We start from the raw sequence: 23379 nt of genomic DNA, 5'->3' as shown, positions 1-23379 counted from the left end.
GGATGTGAATAATGAGGCATCTTTGGTGTGTAAAATTGTTTAAGAGGGAAATGAGGGATCCAGATGATATAGTAGGTATGAAACTCTTTACAAGGGGGGAAAAAAGCACTTCAACCTATTCCAGTAGTTACAAAAACTGTTCAGATCATGGCATTAGAAGGAGTTGTCATTGTTGGCATCATCTGTAGGCATGGGGTCAACTGTCGATGTCTATCGATAATACCCAGCACACTTAACTCCGCGACCATCACTGTGCTGTCCAAATGTTTGTCCAACAGCTAGTCATGGATGAGCAAGGACTTTTCATAACTTGATGTTCATCAGCCCAAAGCCATCTGCTTGGCTTCCACCAGTGCTCCAGTCTGTTTCCCACCCACCCTCTCCTTCCCCATATGCTCGCTTAAGATGACCTACTGGTGCACATCTTCAGTGCCCTGTTTGACCCTAAGCTGAACTTCAAACCCTATCTCCTATCCATCACTAAAACTGCCTATTTTGATGACTGCACCAATGCTCTCCTCTGGCGTCACCACATACCCCCATTGCCACTGAAATCTATGGCAAGTCCTCCAGTGCAATTAATTCAAAATCCTTATTTTCATTTACAAATCCCACCTTGCATTGCCCCCTCCTACCTCTGCTACTTCCAGCCCTAAGTGTCAGCACAGGCAGTCTATTCTTCCAACTCTGGCCCCCTTTGCATCTTCAACTCCAAGTTCAGTGGCAGATCCTTTAACCATCTTCGCCCCTTACTCTGGCATGCTTTCCCTAACCCCCTCCATCTTGCTGCTTTCTACCCATCTTCTAAAACTCCTTCAAACCCTACCACTTTGACTGTTCTATGTCACCTTTCCTAGTTCTACTGTTACTGCTCAGTGTTCCTCTAGACCTCTTGAGAGCTAACTTTGTATGTTTTACTATGTTAAAAGTACTACATAAAATGAAGTTTAGAAAATACTCCAATGTATCTTTCTTGGGGCTAAACTTTTCCTCTCCTCCTGAGAGAAGAGATGAGAATTAACAATGTACTTCGCCGGTGGGATTGGGAGCCCTGTGCGAGGAATTACGGGAACCATCCATTGATTTTAGTGGCACTGAATTTCTGATAGTTATCTTTTGCATCACAATGGGTTTTATTTCAGCTGCAGGCTGGATACCTCAAGAATGCTATTTTTTATTCTCAGTAATGCATGCAAAGTCATCCATCGTTGCACCGCACCCAAAATCTGCCAACATCCTAAATCCTGACATTATAGTAATGCCTGGTTTTGCCCTTATAACTGACTTTATATTTGTAAAATTTCTTTCACCATCTTCACTCCAGCTGTCTTGTTCTTTAGATACTATTGCCTCATACAGCTGCCTTGTTTTCTTCAAGCCCTCAATTAAACATTGACCAGGTTATGTGTAGCAGAACAGTGAGGTGTAGTGATCATTCGAATACGTTTACTCCTTGTTTCAGCTTTTCTGCAGTGATGTGTGGCTCGTGGACAGAGGCATGTGCTTATTATAAAGAATTGTACTGCCTTTGTTCTTGGTGTAATAAGTATGTGTCTGTTGAATTATTTTATTTTAATTGTTTAATTTTAGTATAATAACAAGTTGCTCTATGCACTAGCCTTTCTACATTTATGCAATCCACGTAAGTGAATGATATTGTAGGCAAACTGAACTATGATCAATTCCACCTTAAATTCTGGTTAAGATCAAATGAATGAATTCCTATTCCATTGTCGATTCAGCTCAGTTCCTGGTAGGATCGGTATTTTCCTTGAGAAATTAAAGTGATCGTACCATAAAGTTGCTTTTGTTCCTTTAAAATAGCGATAGTGAATTAGTTTGCTTTTACTTTGTGTTAACTTGTTTTTGCTTTATTTCTTATTTTGGTGGCATGTATACTTAAAATAAGAAGTGGAACATTGTTTTCAGAAACTTGCTGAGAGAAGATTCAGGCACAGCATCTGCCATTGCTAGTGCATTGGTACAGTTTTATATTTGTTGTGTCTGCATTATGTTTGCAGTGTTGCTGAAATATGTCTGCTAAGGTGGTGATTGTGGCATAGTCACAGCTGTTTGCTGTTGTAGACAATATTCTTGCTGTGGTTTAAGTGTTTGATAGCCTCAGAATGTGAAATCTATACCACAGTGTGGTTTGCACAGGAGAAGAAACACTGGATAGTGGAGGGACAAGAGCTAACATGAATTGTAGATTGGTTTTGGGAGGGCAAATGTCAACCTTGTGCTGCAACCTTTTTCAGTAAAAGGACCAGCCCCTTTTCCTTGTAACACATATTGGAAAGGCACTGTAACAAAAACTTTGTATTTTCCCAAGTGCTAAAACAGCACTGGCTAAAAAGAAAGCCAATTATTTACTTTGGAGTTTAATTGTATTATTTTGATTAGATTTCCAGAGAATAAATAATTAGGAGAGATGAAAAAGCCCCCTTGGAACTAAGACAGTGGCTTGATTAAAGCTGACTGTAGCAGTCTTCATATTCAGTAACTGGTCATTAAATTGTGTTGAAATTGAGTTTAGCCATATGAAAAATAACTTAAGCAAACAAAAATTAGTGTGGAGTGGCTTAATGCACTTCTTGCCTTGTGAGTTCCTCTTCCAAATGAAAAGTGACCCATATTGAATAAGGTAAAAGTTATTCAGAATTGGCCTCTCTTGGGATTTGCATTCTTTTAAAAAAAAATAAAACCAATGTGTTGTTATACCTCTGGTGTCTGCAATTGATCGGACCAAATAAGAGTTAGTAATTACTGGAAACTATCATGCAATAACTTATGAGCACTGGTCATATGAAATTAAAGAACACAAAATGGATAATGTACTTGTATGTTTTGGCCTGAATGTAATTTGGATTTAAGCCTATTTGTGGTCATAGGCAGAGTTCAAAGACTGGAATATTCCCTATTACATCGAATTTACAGCAGAGAAACAGGCCATTCGGCCTAACGGGTCTATGCTGGTGTTTATGCTCCACGAGTCTCTCCCATCTTACTTCACCTAACCCTATCAACATGTCCTTCTATTCCTTTCTCCCACATGTACTTATCTAGCTTCCCCTTAAATGCATCTATACTATTCACCTCTACTACTCCATGTGGTAGCAAGTTCCAGATACTAACCACTCTCTGGATAAAGAAGTTTCTCCTGAATTCCCTATTCAATTTATTGGTGACTATCTTATATTTATGGCCCCTAGTTTTGGTTTCCCCCACAAGCGAAAACATCAAAACAGTTTGAAGAGACTTGACCTAGAACGCAAATGATTTCACCGCGATCACCATTATCAGAACCTTAGCACCATCTCTATCATTACACATACTGGCCGACCTATTTCAAACGTGAGGTGAATGGAATGCAACTCAATAAAGAACGGTTGGGAGGGAAGGGGGGATTTTATCTCTGGACATAGAGTACACATACTTACCCAGGTATGAAAGATTCCACAGGTTAAAACACATTTGTCTCGAGTGTCCAGTTACCACCTACATCCTGTACACACGATTCTGAGAACAGCAGTACACACTCATCGCTGACTGTCAATGATTCATCGCTTTAAAGGGCATGTGAAACAAACCCAGCACAGACACAGATATACAGACACAGATACACACACACACACACCTGTTCCAAAGACATGGCCCTATCACTGCCCTTTGCAGTGTCCTTGGGTTTAATGCTTTGTAGACAGTTACACCAGTGGGAACTGGATGGTATGGTTAGTCAGCACGCTGTCCTTTCACCTCCTAGGGTTGCGCCTGAGGGACGTCTCCTCTTTCTTTCTCTCCGTGTATTGTAACGGCCCTACACGACGTGAATTTGGGGGCTGAACCTGCTGCTTTGTGGGCATGCTCCCCACACACCATAAACTGCCCACAACTTAGCACTAAACTCTCAAATCAAAGAGAACACAAAGATTAGATGCTGTTGGCAATGATCATGCCAAACTGCTTCACTCTTCTAAAGTTAATGCACATTGTTAAGACAGCTTTAACCTGTATCTAACCTGTGCTACACCTGCCCTGGGAGTGTTTGATGGGAAAGTGTAAAGGGAGGTTTACTCTGTATCTAACCCGTGCTGTACCTGTCCTGTGACTATTTGTTAGAGTAAAGCTCCTTCTACAGTGTTCCATCAAACCCATGCTGTAGCTGTCCTGGGAGTGTTTGAGGGGACTTTGTAGAGGGAGCTTTACTCTATTAACCCGTGCTGTACCTACCCTGGGGGTGTTTGATGGCATGCTTTGTGCTTAACTCCTCTTGCTGCCTCATTTCTATAACTAGGCTATAGAGTAAAAACTGACTATGCAAAGAATCTGAGTTGAACGTGTATTTACTGGTTCATAGGGGAAGTGTTGATATACCGCTGTGTCACACTACTGTGCAATGGAGCTCTGTAGGTTACTTTGCTGTTATCTATGACAATATCGACTGCACTTATCTCAAATGGGCAGAAATGGCAGCTGGGTACAGTTTGGAGGAAAAAAAATCAAATTGGCTTAGTTTTAATCCAGAAATTGTTTTAACATGAATCCATAATAGAAATCTTCAAAATGTTGGAATAGTGGAAGCACAGCACCACATATCTATTAAGAATTCAGAAGGGTTTTGCTATAAAAACAGCCCGTGTTTTCACTTTGTGTTGATCTTAAAAAAAAAAAAAAAAAATTAAATTAAAAAATTTAAAAAAATTTAAGAAAAAAATAGAACTTTATCCAGTAGAGTATTTTTCCGGAATTCTTTCCAGCTTGCGTTTCTTCAGGCAGTACGGTGGTACACATGCCCTGTGCTGTGTGGTGGTAAGGGATGGGTTTATGCCTGCCCTCTTTCCTGTACAGTGAGTTAATGATCTTGGCTGTGACATTGGGGGAGAGAAGAGATGCAGAGCAATGGCCAGGTGTTAGTCCATAGTGGTAGAGAGGATTGACCAGGCACGCCAGGCTGAGAGCAGATTATTTGCTTGGCCTAGTAGGGAGCAGGGTGGGGTTTCAGATAAGAGAGAATCAAAAATCAGGAAATAATTTTTTTTTTTTTTAGAAGCTTGAAATTGAGTTCATTTTAAATGAATATCTTTTGCTTTGTTTTCATTCAGGTGAATTAAATGCTGTACTCTCGATTTGTCTGTTTTTGATTACCAGTGTTACAGTACTTGGATTGTTTACTGTTCAGTCAATACAGATTGAATCGTGTGGAAAACTTATAACATACACTGGAGGATTTAATGGGTGTGATGGGCGTTAAACTAATGACTCCTTTGTTCATGATCCTGAAGTGTACTCATAGCTTTGTACATTAAATTAATTTTGCTTTGGTAAAGTTGGTCTACAGTTGATTTGGTCCCAAATAAAAGTGTAAATATTGCATTGTTAGTAATGATTCTTAATACTGTAGATGAAAGAATAAGAGGAACGTGGCAACCGTATGTATATGGTTTTCCTTTTACAGCAGCTGCATATCATTAAATGTGAAAAGGCCATATTATTTGAAAACTGTACGGCTGATTATTATATATCAAAGCTTATTTATACATTTGTGTGTGTAAAAACTTTAATGTGCACTCTTTTTAATGCTGTCTTTACTTTAGATGATATCCTTGTGAATTAACTTAACTAAGAAGTAACAGTTTTTATATTGGGGCGGGGGGAATTTATGGCATTCATCAAAGTGACATGCCAGTAACCATTTTTCTATTCAGATAGTCCAAGATCGGGTACAATACAGTATAGTCAAATGAAGAGCTCCCAACCCCAGGAGAGCACCGCTTCTGCTCTGGTGTTACTTTTCCCCACCAGCCATTCCTATTTATCAGCGTGATTGCCATTCCGGTATCATTTTGTGCTGAACTATGGGTTATTTTGTGTTGTGGTCCTGTATACACCAAGAACTGGGTTACAGTGTGTTGAAATTTATTTTATGTAGAACCTGTAGAGAGGAAAATCTTTTATTTCGTTAGAACCATAGAAGTTAAAAGCACAGAAGATCATTTGTCCCATCGTGCCTGTGCCAGATGGGCCAGAGCAATCTAAAACAAATCCCGTGGCCTGCACTCTCCTCGGAGCCCTGTGTTATCCTCTGCTTTAAATATTTATCCTTAAAAGATGCAATGGTCTCTGCCGCAACCTCTCTCTTTACCAAAGCATCACAAACTTCAACTCTGTGTAAATGCATTTCTACTAACCTTTATCCTTGCTCTTAGTAATGATTTTAAATTGATGAATCTTTGTCTTTCCATACTGATTCTATGAAAATTCTTCATAATTTTGAAGCCCTCTATTAAATCTCCTCGGCCTTCTCTGCTCCAGTAGAAATAGTTTGCTTCCCATAACTAGATTCTCATCCTGGAGATACTACATTGTATGACTTTCGCGCCCTTTCTGTACTTGGATACCCAAGATTGCACACCTACTCTAACTGTGGCCTAACCAATGTTATGTAAATTCATCATGACTTCTTTTCTCTTATAGCTATTTGTAAAACCAGAATGCTATTGCCATTTTCTTTGCCTTTATTTACTAGCACTCTCACTTTCAGGCAGTTTTGTATTTGAGCCCTTTGGTCTCGCTGCTTATCCACAACTTTCCGTGTCTTTCCTTTGTGTTCCCATTCCTTGTTTTTTTTTTTCCCCCCCAGAATGTCTTGCTTCTCACTTATTCACATTAAATTGCAGCTTCCCACTCCACTAACCTGTCCATATCTTCCTAAAGTCTTGTACAGTCCAGCTCACTGTTTGCCAAACCCTCTACTTTTGTGTCATCAGCAAATTTTGAGATTGTGTTCCCTCCACCCAACTCCAAATCATCTGCATATGAGAAGAAAGTGGACTCTGCGCTGACCCTTGGTCTGCACCACTTTCAGTGCTTCTCCAGTCTGATCAACACCCATTTATTTATCCTAAATCTTTCTTTCCTCTCTGTCAAGCAACTTTCTATTTGTGCTGTTATGTTATATCCTCTTATACTATACTGTTACAAACTCAGGTCTGCTATAGATATCTACTTGGGTTCTGTGGTCTCAGTCACTCCCTTAAGAGGTCTGTTTGCCTGCTTACAGAAGTAATCCCCACTGTCCTTTATCTACTCGTGCGGTAGTGGGATCCGGGAGTGCGACAGTGGAATTCCCTTGTGTTCTAGGCTGGATCATTGTATCTTCCATATGTGTACTCCTCCAATCTCTCCGAGGGTGAACCGAGTTATCATTAGGTGACACAATGTTTCGGTTGTAAGCGGCTTTATTCCACAGTAAGCAAAACATATAGAGCGAAAGAGTATGATGAGAGACACTTGGTACAATCTGTTGTATCCGTGTGTTAATGGAGACACGGAATGCAGGAGTTGGTTTAACAGGTGTTTACTGAACAAAGTCTGGAGGTGAACTAAAAGATACAAGACACTATAGAGGCTTATATAGCCCGAGTGGCCACTACCGGCATTACAGTACACAGGGGCTCTTAAAGGTACATACACCACAATTCCTCCCCTTTTAGACAACCAGTACATAACATTTTAAGTAATCATTAATTAACATGTTTACAAGAACAATAATCTACACATTTGCTGCAGTTAATCAATTATAAGTCCGTCTCTCTGGAGGCTTCCTGACTCGGTCCGGATAACGCCTCGGCAGTGTAGTAGTTTTCGGTGGTGTAGTAGGTTCTTTTGGCAAGGTCGATTCGGCTTGAATGCCAGTGTCGGGTTCATCTGGTTCCAGTATCACCGGATCGGAGGTAGATACTATGGGTATCTCTGCTTCATCATTAGGCGTATAGAGTTGTGGCGTAGGTTGTCCCTTTTCGGATGATTCTATGATCTGGTCAGCATGGCGCCTTATTATGCTTTCTCCAATGTCCACGGTATACATCAGCGGTCCTAGTCGTGTGCAAATAGTTCCAGGCTGCCATTTCTCGGTACGGTAGTCCCGGGCCAAAACTTGTTGACCTATCTGGAAGGTTCTAGTTGGCCTTTCATTCATGCCTTGAAATTGCCGGTTCTCTACGTCCCTTCTGATGTTTGGCTTGATCAAATCCAGCCGGCATCTTAGTCTTCTATTGAAAAACATCATGGCGAGAGTTTGGTTTGTAACCACATGTGTTGCATTCCTGTATGCAAACAAGAAGTTATCTACCTTATGTTGTAGATTTATGTCTTCATTACCCATGGCCTTTATGGCCTTCTTGAAGGTCTGGACAAACCTTTCAGCTAATCCATTGGTGGCGGGATGGTATGGGGCGGACATGTAGTGCTTAACCCCATTGTTTTTTAAGAACTTCCTGAATTCTTCGGACACAAATTGCGGTCCATTATCAGAACAGATCTGTTCAGGCAGCCCATTCCTGACAAATATGGTCCTTAATACTGTGATGGTTTTTTCCGTGGTGGTGGAGGACATCTTTATTACCTCCGGCCACTTGGAGTGTGCATCAACCGCGATTAAGAACATTGAGTCCATAAATGGACCAGCAAAGTCGATGTGTACCCTTTGCCAGGGAGATGAGGGCCACTCCCATGGATGTAGAGGGGCTTGTGGTGGGGCGTTTTGGACCTTCTGGCATCCTAGACAGCTCTTGGTCATTTCTTCGATGTCTCCATCGATACCTGGCCACCACACACACGCTCTGGCTAGGTTCTTCATTTTCACTCCATCCAGATGCCCCTCGTGAAGCTCCTTTAGCACTTTATCCTGGAGTTTGGGTGGAATCACCACTCTGGATCCACACATCAAGGTTCCTCGGCACACTGACAGCTGTTCTCTTCTTTGTGAGAATGCTGGCAACAGTGGTTTGCCATGTGCTGGCCATCCCTTCACCGTTAAATCGTAGACTCGTGAGAGAGTCGGGTCATTTCTCGTTTCCTTTTCAATGGTAGAATTTGTTACTGGTAGACATTCCACTATGGTTGAGTGGAACATCTCCACTGGGTCCACTGTAGGTACCTCTTCTACCGTTGGCAACGGTAGGCGCGATAAACCGTCAGCATTCCCATGCTGTTTTGATCCTTTGTATTCTATGTCATATTGGTGTGCCCCTAGGAAAAGGGACCACCTCTGTAGCCTTTGCGCTGTCATAATGGGAACGCCCTTTTTAGGGTTGAATATGGAGACGAGGGGTTGATGGTCAGTCAACAAGGTAAATTTTTGTCCGTGTAGGTAATGGTTGAATTTCTTCACCTCCCACACCAGGTTGAGTGCCTCCCTGTCGACCTGGGCATAGTTACGCTCAGCTGAGTTCAATGAGCGTGACGCAAAAGCTATCAGCCGCTCCGAGCCATCAGGGAATCTATGTGATAATACCGCTCCTACGCCGTAAGGGGATGCATCGCACGCCAGTCTGATTGGCAGTGATGGGTTGTAATGAGCCAACACTTCCTTGGACGTGATCAAGCCTTTGCATTTATGGAAGGCACGTTTACAGTCTTCGCTCCAAATTACTCCCATTTGTAGCAGTGCGTTAAGAGGGTGCAGAACAGTTGACAAGTTCGGTAAAAATTTATGATAGTAATTTATCAATCCCAGGAACGACCTTAATTGTGAGACATTTTCAGGTGCTGGGGCTTTTATGACCGCTTCAATTTTTTCAGGTGACTTATGCAACCCTTCCTTATTAATTATGTGGCCACAATATGATATTTGTTTCTGGAAAAATTCGCACTTGGGGCGATTTGCTCGTAGGCCCCGTTCTCTCAGCCTAGTGAGCACCTGCTCCAAATTGGCAAGGTGCTCGTTGTCGTTTTCTCCTGTTACAAGGATGTCGTCTAGGTAGCATTGAGTCCCCGGAATCCCTTGCAGGACTTGCTCCATAGCTCTTTGCCAGATAGCTGGAGCTGATGCTACTCCGAAAACCAGTCGATTGTACTGGTACAGGCCTTTGTGTGTGTTTATCGTGAGATACTTTTTAGAGGCCTCCTCAACCTCCATCTGTAGATATGCCTGTGCCAAGTCAATTTTGGTGAAACGTTTCCCTCCGGATAGTGAGGCGAAAATATCTTCTATCCTCGGAAGAGGATACTGTACCGTGTGAAGGACCGGTTTTACAGTTACCTTGAAGTCCCCACAGATGTGAATTTTTCTCGGTTCTTCAGATTTATCATTATTCAACGTTTTCTTCATGACCGGGACGATGGGTGTTGCCCACTCGCTCCAATCTATCTTGGATAACACGCCTGCCTTTTCCAAATTCTCCAGCTCTGCCTTGACTGCTGGATGAATTGCGTATGGCACCGGCCTTGCCTTAAAAAACTTGGGAATTGCCGCATCTTCCACTTTTATTGAGGCGGTGACGCCTTTCAAGGTTCCTAGTTCCTGTTGAAACACTTCTTTGGCGTTGGCCAAGATGTCTTTTAATCGTTCAGGTATGACGTCATCGTTTTTTTTCTTACTGGTCACCGTCAGTGCCTGAATGGAGTGCCAGTCTAAACGTATCTTCCTAATCCATTCACGTTCCCAACAGCGGTGGACCATCATCTTGCAGAACGTATAAATACAACTTCTGTATTTCCTTGCCGTTGTATACAACAGGCACCCTTATTTTCCCTCTGGGGTATACTTTCTGCCCTGTATATGTCTTCAAGATAATGGATGTGTCTTTCAAAGGTATATGCGGAAATAGCCGCTCGTAATCCCGTCGACTTATGACGGTCAGAGCTGATCCTGTATCTAGCTCCATTTTAACTGGGGACCCCGCTATCGTGAGGGTAACCCAAATGGTCTGGTAATCTTCTTTGGCAATTACATTATGTAATTTGAGACAGCTTAGTCTCTTGTTTCCGGAGTCTCTATCGCTCTTCTGGTCTTCGGAGCTACTGTCCGTCATCATTTGTACCTTTCTGTACTTTATTGATTTTTTTTTCTGTCAGTGGATTTTTTGTTTCCAGATCGGCATACACGTGCAATGTGTCCCATCTTTCCGCATTGCCTGCATGCTTTGTCCTTGAACCAGCAGTCCCTCTGGTCATGGGTGGATCTGCCGCAGCGATAACATCTCTCGAAACCCCATGTCATTTCATGGGTGCCGAAGTCCTGTGGCTTTTGCTGTATCTCTGCAGCTCCTCTTGCTGCTGCTTCGTATGATACAGCCACACTGAAAGCCTTGTCCAGTGTCAAATCTTTCTCAGAAAGTAGCCTTTTCTGTGTTCCTTCATTTTGGAGACCGCAGACGAATTTGTCTCATAGAGAATCTGCCAGTCCTGCCCCGAATTGGCAGTGCTTTGACAGCTTTCTGAATTCGGTGAGGTAATCAGCGTTCCTTTCATTCTTGTGCTGATTCCTCCTGAAGAATTTGAATCGTTCCGCTATCAGCAGCGGTGTTGGGTTTAAGTGCTCCTGTAGGGTATCAACAATCTCCTTAAAATTCTTGTCCATCGGTTTGGCTGGAGTGATTAAGTTTCGTAACAGCCCGTATGTCCTTGCGCCCATTAGATTTAGAAGTACTGATGCCTTTTTATCATCCTCTACTTCATTCGCTGTGCAATATACCTCCACTCTTTCCACATATGTGGTCCAATCCTCTATATCACTATCGAAAGCAGTAATATTGCCAGTCTTGGGCATCCTGAAAAAAATGGCGCCTCCCGCGCTTTCCTTGCTTCCCTGCCGAGAAAAAATGGCGCCTTCCGCGCTTTCCCGCCGCTGCCGCTGCTGACAACGCTGTTCTCCGCGGTTTTTATTTACACAGATATTTTTAATGGTTGGAGACTCGTTCCCGCCGGACTCTCTGGGACTTTTCCCTCCCTCTGCTTGGTCCGAACGCCGACCTGCTTTGCAGCGCCGGCCGTCTCCCAAGTGCTCCACCCTCCGTCTCTGTTTGCCTCCGCCTTCGCTGCTTGGCCCCGCTGCAGAGCCAGCCGATCGAGCCCCAGCCCGCCCAGGAAGGATTATTGCAGCACCTGCCACCAGCCCGGCTAGCTGGTGACACCACAGTTTTTTTTTTCTTTTTTTTTTTCTTCGACCTTCGTCTGAGGAATCGATCTCCTTGAGGTGCTGCCGAATTGCAGGTAAGTCCGTTTCCAATTCGTCGCCACTGTTGTATCCGTGTGTTAATGGAGACACGGAATGCAGGAGTTGGTTTAACAGGTGTTTACTGAACAAAGTCTGGAGGTGAACTAAAAGATACAAGACACTATACAGGCTTATATAGCCCGAGTGGCCACTACCGGCATTACAGTACACAGGGGCTCTTAAAGGTACATACACCACACAATCAATGGCCCAAAATTTGCAGTCAGAGGCTTCCCACAGGCGGATGCCTCCGACCTGCAAAAAAAGCTACGAATTTACCTGGAGGTTCGTAGATTTGCGCTCCTGGGCCTTTCTGGGTTCGCAAGCGCTCCTGGGGTCACGTGGGCCTGCCCAACCAATGAAAGAAGGAGAATCCCCATTCATACTTGTATGGAGTACGGCACTCCCATAAGTATGAATGGGGTTCACTTTTATAAAAAAAAAACACAAAACACATGAAAAAAAAATTAATTACATATTTAAAATTAATTAAAATGCATTTAATATTTTAAACAAATTTAATTTTGGGGGGGGAAATGATATGGTTTAATGGAGCTAAAAATAAACTTACCTTATTGGACCGGATTTTTAATGTATAAATGAGTGATAAAATGTAATTTTTCTCATTTTTAAAACTTTTACGCCTGGTAAAAGCACAGGCTCGATGGGCCGAATGGCCGCCTTCCATGCTGTAACTATTCTATGATTCTAAGGCCTGCTTTTACCAGTGGTAAGAATTTCAAGGGCATTCGCTGGGCAGAAGTTGGGCAAATAGCGGAACTCTCCACCCGCGGAGGCCCTTTTCCTGGGCAGCGGATGATCTGTCAAGAGAATTGATGACGGATCGCAAGTTCCGGGTTTTTGCGCATGCGCTTCACACGCCGAAACCTGGAATTTGCGCGGCCCCTACGAGCGTGTACGCACCCGTAGGGGCCGCAAATTACAGCCCATTGTAACTTTTGTTTGCAAACTATTCCAAAATAAAGAACACACATATACTAGCCCACTTTGGTCAACTCTTAACATAAAAACACAACCTCTCTCTGACCAGGGCAGAGGTATTTCCCTTGCTGCTGTATTGTCTCTGATGATCTGTGTCCCAATTTTTCCAAGTCTTTCTACAAAGACTAGTAGAGATCAAAAGAGTGTTTCAACACCAAGGTGCTAGATGTCTTTGAATTGCCAGATATTGCTAACGAGTTGGCCACTGTCTGGGATCTGTGTAAAACAACTGCCTTTCCTGCACTTTAAATACCTCTCGTCTGCCTATGTGTCCACCACTCAGTATGGGGTTCTCCTAAAAAGCTGGCACCTTTTTCGATAGCTTTTGCTTAGAATACATTAAAATCTATGTATGTTCAAATCTTTTCTGTGGAAAAATAGCTAAAGAATCCTGAACTATGACATGTATGCCCGACCTTTCTAACATGCCTCTTGTGAGAGATCTTACTAAAAGCCTTCCGAAAGTCCATATACACTACATCTACTGCATTCCCCTTATCTATCCAATTGGTCACTTTTTCAAAAGTAAACTCAAATTTGCCAAACCTGACTAGACTTTAACAAATCTAGGTTGGTCTTTGATAATTGCTTACTAATTGATCTTTAGAAACATAGAAGATAGGAGCAGGAGTAGGCCATTCGGCCCCTTGAGCCTGTTCCACCATTCAATGAATTGGCCTCAAATGCCTTCTGTGGTAGAGAATTCCCCAGGTTCACCACTCTCTGGGTGAATTCCCCAGGTTCACCACATCAATGGGGCTGTGGTGGAAAGGGTGGACAGCTTTAAGTTCCTCGGAGTCCACATCACGGAAGACCTCTCCTGGTCCCTCAATACAGGTAGACTATCCTTTATCCGAAAACCTCGGGACCAGCCGTGTTTCGGTTTTAGGAAAATTTCGGATTTCGGAAGGTGCGCGAAAACACTTCGGTTTTCAGAGGTAATTCGGTTTTCGGGAGTGCGGATAAAGGATACATTTCGGTTTTCAGAAGTCATGCTTTGCTCCACTTTCGGCTTTCAGAGGTTTTCTGGTTTCGGATGTGCGGATAAAGGCTGGTACACTTACGCGGAGCGATTTCAGTTTTCAGAAGTGCGGAAAAATGCTACACTATCCCTTATTCAGCTAGGCCTGTAAGTCGTGCGCCACTCTGGTCATGTCGTGCGCACAACTTACGCTGACCGAAAAAACCTTCGGTTTTTAGAGGGTTTCGGTTTTCGGAAGTCCGGATAAAGGGTAGTCTACCTGTACCTCCTCTCTGGTGAAGAAGGCCCAGCAGCGCCTTTATTTCCTAAGGAGGCTGAAGGGATGTAACCTGTCACCCCCGATCCTCTCTAACTTTTACCACTGCACAATAGAAAGCATCCTGACAAACTGTATCACAGTACGGTATGGCAGCTGTAGCTACTATGACCGGAAAGCCCTGCAGCGGGTAGTCAAAACTGCCCAATGCATTACCGGCACCCGGCTACCAACCATAGAGCACATATACCAGAAACGCTGTTTACGGAGGTCACGGTCGATCATCAAAGACCCTACCCACCCCAGCCACAGTCTGTTCGCCCTCCTGCCATCTGGGAGACGCTACAGATGCATTCGCACCCGTACGACCAGATTTAGGAACAGCTTCTTTCCCAGGGCTGTCATCCTACTGAACTCCAGAAATAAACTCTAAAGCCTGCACATTTGCCAATGCACTTTATTATGTTTATGTTAATGTATTACAAGCCAAATGTATGTTGAATGTTTAAATGTCTTAATCTAAATGTACACTCTTGGGAGCCGCAAGCCTACATTTCGTTGTACTGCACTTGTGCACTAACAATGACAATGACAATAAATGTTGATTTGATTTGATTTGAAGAAATTCCTCCTCATCTCTGTCCTAAATGGCTTACCCCTTATCTTTAGGCTGTGACCCCTGGTTCTGGACTCCCCCACCATCGGGAACAGCCTTCCTGCATCTAGTCCTGTTAGAATTTTATAAGTTTCAATGAGATCCCCTCTCATTCTTCTAAACTCCAGCAAGTATAAGCCCAATCGACCCAATCTCTCCTCATACGTCGTTCCTGCCATCCCAGCTATCAGTCTGGTGAATCTTCACTGCATTCACTCCATGGCAAGAACATCCTTCCTCAGATAAGGCGACCAAAACTGCACACAATACTCAAGGTGTGGTCTCACCAAGGCCCTGTACAACTGCAGCAAGACATCCTTGTTCCTGTACTCGAATCCTCTTGCTATGAAGGCCAACATACCATTTGCCTTCTTAACCGCCTGCTGCACCTGCATGCTTGCCTTCAGCGACTGGTGCACAAGGACACCCAGGTCTCGTTGCACTTCCCCTTCTCCCAATCTATTGCCATTTAGATAATAATCTGCCCGACTGTTTTTGCCACCAAAGTGGATACCCTTCCATTTATCCACATTATACTGCATTTGCCATACATCTGCCCAATCACCCAACCTGTCCAAATCATACTGGAGTTTCTCGGCATCCTCCTCACAGCACACACGCCCACCCAGCTTTGTGTCATCTGCAAACTTGGAGATATTACATCTAATTCCCTCGTCTAGATCATTAATATATATTGTGAATAGCTGGGGTACTAGCATCGATCCCTGCGGTACCCCACTAGTCACTGCCTGCCACTCGGAAAAAGAGCTGTTTATTCCAACTCTTTGCTTCCTGTCTGCCAGCCAGTTCTCTATCCAAGTCAGTACCTTTCCCCCAATCCCATGTGCTTTAACTTTACATGCTAATCTCTTATACGGGGACCTTATCGAAAGCCTTCTGAAAGTCCAAATACACCACATCCACTGGTTCTCCCTTATCTATTCTACCAGTTACATCCTCAAAAAATTCCAGTAGATTAGTCGAGCATGATTTACCTTTTGTAAATCCATGTTGACTTTGTCCGATCCTGTCATTGTTTACCAAGTGCTCTGCTATTACATCTTTTATAATGGACTCTAGCGTTTTCCCCACTACCGATGTCAGCCTTACCAGTCTATAATTCCCCGTTTTCTCTCTACCACCTTTTTTGAATAGTGGGATAACATTAGCTACCCTCCAATCCATGGGAACTGTTCCAGAATCTATAGAATTTTGGAAGATGACCAGCAATGCATCTACCATTTCTAGGGCCACTTCCTTAAGTACCCTAGGATGTAGATTATCAGGCCCTGGGGATTTATCGGCCTTCAATCGCGTCAATTTCCTTAACACCATTTCACTACAAATACTGATTTCATTCAGTTCCTCCCTCTCATTAGACCCTATGTTCCCCGACATCTCTGGGAGGTTATTTGTGTCCTCCTTTATGAAGACAGAACCAAAGTATGTATTTAATTGGTCTGCCATTTCTTTGTTCCCCATTATAAATTCCCCTGATTCTGACTGCAAGGGACCTACACTTGACTTCACCAATCTTTTTCTCTTCACATATCTATAGAAGCCTTTACAGTCAGTTTTTATGTTCCCTGAAAGCTTACTCTCATACTCTATTTTCCCCCTCTTAATTAATCCCTTTGTCCTCCTTTGCTGAATCCTAAACTGCTCCCAATCCTCAGGTTTGCTGCTTTTTCTGGCCAATTTTTATGTCCTCTCCTTGGATCTTATGCTATCCCTAATTTCCCTTGTTAGCCACGGTTGAGTCACCTTTTTTGTTTTATTTTTATGCCAAACTGGGATGAACAAATTCTGTAGTTCATCCATGCGATCTTTAAATGTTTGCCATTGCCTATCGACCGTCAACCCTTTAAGTAACATTCCCCAATCCATCCTACCCAACTCGCGCCTCATACCATCGTAGTTTCCTGTATTTAAATTCAGGACCCTAGTCTCTGAGTCAACTACTTCACTCTCCATCTTAATGAAGAATTCTATCATATTATGATCGCTCCGCCCCAAGGGGCCTCGCACAACAAGATTGCTAATTAATCCTTTCTCATTACATAATACCAGAATCTGCTCACAACTTATATTATACTAACTGGTCTATAGTTACCCAGTTTAGCCTCATCTCCCTCCTTGAACAAGAGTGCTGAATTGGCTACATGGTACAATTTGCATATCTGAGGATTGAAAAATTGTGGCCAGAGCCTTTGCTATCTCTCTTCTGATTTCTTTATATAGCCTAGGTTGCTCCCCATCAGGGCCCAAGGACTTATCCACCTTGAGTTCTGCTCATTTTTCAGAACCAAATCCTTTTGTACAGTTATCTATAAAAAAATTCCATATCCTTCCATTCTCATTTCCACATTGATCTGTAAAAACTGATGCAAATTATTGCTCCAATGCCCCAAGAATATGAACCTGTCCCTCCAGCACCAGCCCTGCAGCCATATGTTGACCTTCCTAATCTTCCTCTCCTCAACCTGTCCAGCAGATGTCACTGGAAGCAATCGAGAATACTACCCTTGATTTGTTTTGCAATCTAGCGTCTAAGACAGACAGGTTTTTGAATGATAAGGGAGTTGAGGGTTATTGGGAACGGGCGGGGAAGTGGGAGTTGAGGCCAAGATCCGATCAGCCATGATCTTATTGAATGGTGGAGCAGGCTTGAGGGGCCAAATGACCACCTCCTGCTCCTATGTCTTATGTTCTAACTTATTAAACCTCCTCTGGAAAATCTCGAGCATTCTTCTATCTATATCATTGGTTCCAATGTGGATCATGATTTTTGGAAATTCTCATCCCCTTTCCAGAAATATTTTGACCCATTCTTTAATGTGCTCCTCCTGGCACCAGATGGCTGAAAGGGGGAACTAAACTGGAACACTCACCAATCCTGTGTTTTAAAGACCTGCCCTAATAATCCACCTTTCCCTTAGTTATGTACTTTATATTGTTAAATGCACACTTTATCTTTTTTGTACAAAACAGGTAATGAACTGTGATGGCACTGGTAGGCGAGTCCTTGTTGAGGATAAGTTACCGCACATCTTTGGTTTTACTCTTTTGGGCAACTACATTTACTGGACAGATTGGCAGCGCCGTAGCATTGAACGTGTTCACAAAACATCTGCTGAACGAGAGATAATTATTGACCAGCTGCCTGATTTGATGGGCTTAAAGGCCACAAATGTTCATCGGATCTTGGGTAAGTAAAGACCTTGGTGGCCAACCCTACATTTTTTAAGGATTTTCTTATTCTTGGTGTTTCCAAGCAAATATCTGCATTTGCCATTGAATAGTGACTTATAGGCATGCATAAAGTGCATTGATGTAGGTTGTTTGGAGATTTAAGTAAACCTAGGTAAAGGGAATTGAATAAAACTCAAGTTCTTACCAAGAAGCAGTTTTGAGTTATCCATGAAAATGTCTGTAGACAGACCTATCTTAACTGAAATAACAACAGAAAATGCTGGAAAAACTCAGCAGGTCAGGCAACATCCGTGGAGAGAAATTTGAGTTGACGTTTCGGGTTTGACCCTTCTTCAAAACTGGAGAGAAAAGGAACTAGATCGAAGGCAGGGCTGCGATCGGACAAAAGAATAAAAGAACCAAAAGAAGTAAAAGAGATTAGAAGCTAGACGAGATGGTAATAGGCTGGGATTAGGTGTAAAGTGTACTGGCAGGGCAAAAGATAGCTGCCAGGTGTGAGAGAGAAACAAAAGGAAAGGGGGGGGGGAGGAAAGGAGTGGAAAAATATAAGTAAAAATGAAATAGGGGCCGAGGTTATGATCTGAAATTGTTGAACTCGATATTGAGACCGGAAGGCTGCAGAGTGCCTAATCGGAAGATGAGGTGCTGTTCCTCGAGTTTATGTTGAGCTTCCGTGGAACAGTACAAGAGGCCAAGGACGGTGAGGTCCGAGTGGGAATGGAGCGGTGAATTGAAATGACAGGCGACCGGAAGCTCGGGGTCACCCTTACGGACTGAACGGAGGTGTTCCGCAAAGCGGTCACCCAATCTGCGTTTGGTCTCCCCAATGTAGAGGAGACCGCATCGTGAGCAGCGAATACAGTATACTAGATTGCGAGAAGTACAAGTAAATCGCTGTAGCAGCGAATACAGTATACTAGATTGCGAGAAGTGTGCTGTTGGGGAACGTATGGTGGCTTGAGAAAAGTAACAGACAGTAAAGAATTTTGCTATTGTCCATTAACAACAACAACTTGTATTTATATAGCGTCTTTCACGTAGTAAAGCGTCCCAAGGTGCTTCACAGGAGAATTATGAGACACAAAATTTGATACCGAGCCACCTAAGGAGAAATTAGGGCAGGTGACCAAAAGCTTTATCAAAGAGGTAGGTTTTAAGGAGCGTCTTAAAGGAGGAAAGAGAGGCGGAGAGGTTTAGGCAGGGAATTCCAGAGTTTAGGACCTAGGCAACAAGGCACGGCCACCAATGGTTGATCGATTATAATCAGGTATGCTCAAGAGGGCAGAACTAGAGGAGCACAGATATCTCTGGGTAGGGGTTGTGGGGCTGGAGGAGATTACAGAGATAGGGAGGGGTGAGGCCATGGAGGGATTTGAAAACAAGGATGAGAATTTTGAAATCGAGGCATTGCTTAACTGGGAGCCAATATAGGTCAGCGAACACAGGGATGATGGGCGAACGGGACTTGGAGCGAGTTATGACACGGGCAGCCGAGTTTTGGATCACCTCAAGTTTACATAGGGTAGAATGTGGAAGGCCGGCCAGGACTGTGTTGGAATAGTCAAGTCTAGAGGTAAAAAAGGCATGGATGAGGTTTCAGCAGCGGATGAGCTGAGCAAAGGGTGGAGACAGGCGATGTTATGGAGGTGGAAATAGGCGGTCTTAGTTATGCTGCTGCGGATATGTGGTCAGAAGCTCATTTCAGGGTCAGCTGTAACACCAAGGTTGCGAACAGTGTGGTTCAACCTCCGACAGATGTTAGGGAGAGGGGTGGAGTCAGTGGCTAGGGAACGGAGTTTGTGGCGGGGACCGAAATCAATGGCTTTGGTCTTCCCAATATTTAATTGGAGAAAATTTCTGCTCATCCAGAACTGGATGTTGGACAAGCAGTCTTACAATTTAGAGACCATGGAGGGATCGAGAGAAGTGATGGTGCGGTAGAGCTGGGTGTCATCGGCGTACATGTGGAAACTGACGCTGTGTTTCGGATGATGCCGCCAAGGGGCAGCATGTAGATGAGGAATAGGAGGGGACCAAGGATAGATCCTTGGGGGACACCAGAGGTAACGATGCAGGAGCAGGAAGAGAAGCCATTGCAGGTGATTCTCTGGCTACGATTAGATAGATAAGAATGGAACCAGGCGAGTGCAGTCCCACCCAGCTGGACAATGGTGGAGAGACATTGAAGGATGGAGTGGTGTCAAAAGCTGCAGACAAGTCAAGAAGGACGAGGAGGAATAGTTTACCTTTGTCACAGTCACAAAAGATGTCATTTGTGACTTTGATAAGGGCCGTTTCCGTTCGGTACTGCGGCAGGGGTGGAAACTGGATTGGATGGATTCAAACATGAAGTTGCGGGAAAGATGGGCACAGATTTGGGAGGCAACAACACATTCAAGGACTTTGGAGAGGAAAGGGAGGTTGGAGATGGGGTGGAAGTTTGCAAGGACGGAGGGGTCAATGGTTGTTTTTTTAAGGAGGGGGTGATGATGGCAGATTTGAGAGAGAGGGGGACAGTACCTGAGGAGAGAGAACCGTTAACAATGTCAGCTAACATGGGAGCCAGAGAAGGAAGTTGGGTGGTCAGCAGTTTGGTGGGAATAAGGTCGAGGGTCTCATGAACAAGATGAGAGCAAAGGGCTTAACCCAAGGGGCTACTTTTAATTCAAAATACTTGTTGAAAAAAATTTACATTTGTTCTCTTTGATTTTCTGTGAAAACTGCTTCCACTGTGTTGCATTTGTAGGATGAGACTTGGGCAGTTGTGCAAAGTACAGTCACATAGGTATTAAAAGTTTAATGATTCAGGAAAACCACAGGGAATTGTATCAGATAATAGGGACTATGCTGCTATTGAAACTTGTTATTACTGAATATTTATTGAAAACCTCTTTTTGTTGTACCTGAATCAATATCCTGTTGCAGGCAAATTAGATTGAGTTTAATATATTTTCAGGTACCAACCCATGTGCAGAAGATAATGGTGGATGCAGTCATCTGTGCTTGTACAGGCCTCAGGGTGTGCGATGTGCCTGCCCAATAGGCTTGGAGCTCATCAGAGACATGAAAACCTGCATAGTACCAGAAGCTTTCCTCCTTTTCTCTCGGAGAGCAGACATCAGAAGGATTTCACTCGAAACGAACAATAACAATGTGGCTATTCCACTGACTGGGGTAAAGGAAGCCTCTGCTCTGGATTTCGATGTGACTGACAACCGGATTTACTGGACGGATATTAGCCTGAAGGTATGAAAAGTCTTGCTGCTGCTGCTGCTTCTCTGGTATCTATGTGTCTCTGAGCTGCCAGGGCTAATGGGCTCCCGCAGGATGCTGCTAGAATAGTAATTGCAGCCTAAGCATAAAAATAACCTGTACTTGTACCACATCGAGAAGGAAAGCCACGAGTCTGGATAATGCACTTGAATATTTGTGTGTTTTTAAAAAATAATTATTACATAAGTCTATAATTCAAATAGGAGAAAGAGAAAAACACCCTTTTGTTTAAATGTTTCATTTTATTTATAATGTAATGCAACAATTTTTGATAATGCAAAATGGTGAAATTAAAGACTTATTTGTATGATTACTTAAAAAATATATATTTCTCTGTAATCAGTGTGGCCCATTGGAGGATGAATATGAAACTGGTTATAATGCTGATATAAAGTTGACAGTTTATTTAAGCATATCTTAACCCTTAGCTGACTGACCAATTCAGACTGAAAATCAATATTATTTTTAAGATAGGACGACTAGAGTCCGACAGCATCAACATGTTTTATTTTCTTTTTTCCTTAATAATACATATAAATAGACAATTTTTTTAAGTCACAGTATATGCTTGAAGATGAAAGTAAATTTGAGAGGAAAAAATAAACTTGATATGATTGCCATGACCACAACTTACCAAGAAACAGATAGCAAGGATGAGCAGCCTGTGTCATTATCTTTGAGCCTGCAAATATATGGTACACCTCTTCTATTTTGCAGACCATTAGCAGGGCTTTCATGAATGGGAGTGCTCTGGAGCATGTTGTCGAGTTTGGGCTTGATTACCCAGAAGGTATGGCAGTAGACTGGCTGGGAAAGAACCTGTACTGGGCTGATACTGGAACCAATCGAATTGAAGTCGCAAGGCTGGATGGACAACACAGACAAGTACTGGTGTGGAAGGACCTGGACAGTCCTAGAGCTTTGGCACTGGATCCTGCTGAAGGGTAAGTCACCAGGTGTACATATTGGGCTTCATCTGGCTTTTAAGTAAAATTGAGTTTTCCTAAAGATGCCCAAAAATCACTTCATAAAAATTGATGAGCGATTTAGCCCAGCCTTTCCCAAAGAGTTTTTGTCTGTGAAGCAATAACTTTAGATTTGTTATTTGGAAATGGGACTGTGACTATCTTGAATGAATAGATGATCTTTATATAACCACTACTTTTTAAATTTGGTCTCTTTTAAGTAACGTGCTGACGGGTAAATATAATACAGTTTTCACACATCACCAGTGATGAAAGCAGCTTATATACAAAGTTACCATGTAAGGTACAGCAAGTGATAGGAATTTTTAAATATCCCTTGGGTTAGGATTCCCATATCCTGTATCTTTCCCAGGTTGTAATGGTGACCTGCTCCTATACCTTTGCCGTTACTTTGCTGTATATAACCGATGGGAGGAAAATTAAAGTGGGCAAAGGTGACTTAATTGCCATTGGTAAATTTTCTTAAATCATTTTCCTACCTCGCTATGCAGAAGTAACTGGCCATCTCTTTCTACAGTGCAGCAGTGGATAATGATCTCCACTCCGCCATTCTGTACCATCACGTATGCTATAATGCAAATGTTTTATTTTGTCCTACAGTATTATAAAAACCTTGCAACATTTCCTGGGATAAAGATTTGGCAGAATATGCTTATAACTGCTGCATTGGTGGGTGTATATTTTCTTAGGTTCATGTACTGGACTGAATGGGGTGGCAAGCCAAAGATAGACAGAGCTGCCATGGATGGAACGGGGCGTATCACTTTGGTGCCAAACGTTGGCCGAGCAAATGGACTAACTATTGACTATGCAGAGCGAAGACTTTACTGGACGGACTTGGATACAAGTCTGATTGAATCCTCCAATATGTTGGGTGAGTTTGTATATGTTTTTAAATTTGGAGGAACAGGCTGGCTTTCTTGAATTCAGTGCTGGTTTTATTCATTACCTTTATTGCTAATATTGAGAGTTTCAAGGAAAAAGTTTTTTTTTAAATGCAATCTGTAATTGGAT

General features: G+C 43.0%; 1 protein-coding gene across 2 annotated transcripts in view; it reads left to right on the top strand.

The window, feature by feature from the left end:
- lrp6 (low density lipoprotein receptor-related protein 6) overlaps positions 1–23379 on the top strand; it is a 206020-nt gene that overhangs the window by 160102 nt on the left and 22539 nt on the right. For both annotated transcript variants that reach the window (XM_086009067.1, XM_086009069.1), the window contains exons 8-11: positions 17885–18101; positions 21063–21352; positions 22097–22323; positions 23055–23239. In XM_086009067.1, coding sequence (XP_085865193.1) covers positions 17885–18101; positions 21063–21352; positions 22097–22323; positions 23055–23239 — 919 coding nt within the window. The remainder of the gene's footprint in view (positions 1–17884; positions 18102–21062; positions 21353–22096; positions 22324–23054; positions 23240–23379) is intronic.

Source organism: Somniosus microcephalus, chromosome 16 (genome assembly GCF_052327205.1).
Source record: "Somniosus microcephalus isolate GS21.2 chromosome 16, FLI_Smic_1.0, whole genome shotgun sequence".
NCBI classification, from domain to species: Eukaryota; Metazoa; Chordata; class Chondrichthyes; order Squaliformes; family Somniosidae; genus Somniosus; species Somniosus microcephalus.
The sequence above is the reverse complement of the archived record's forward strand: the minus strand, read 5'-3'. Positions and strand labels throughout refer to the sequence as shown.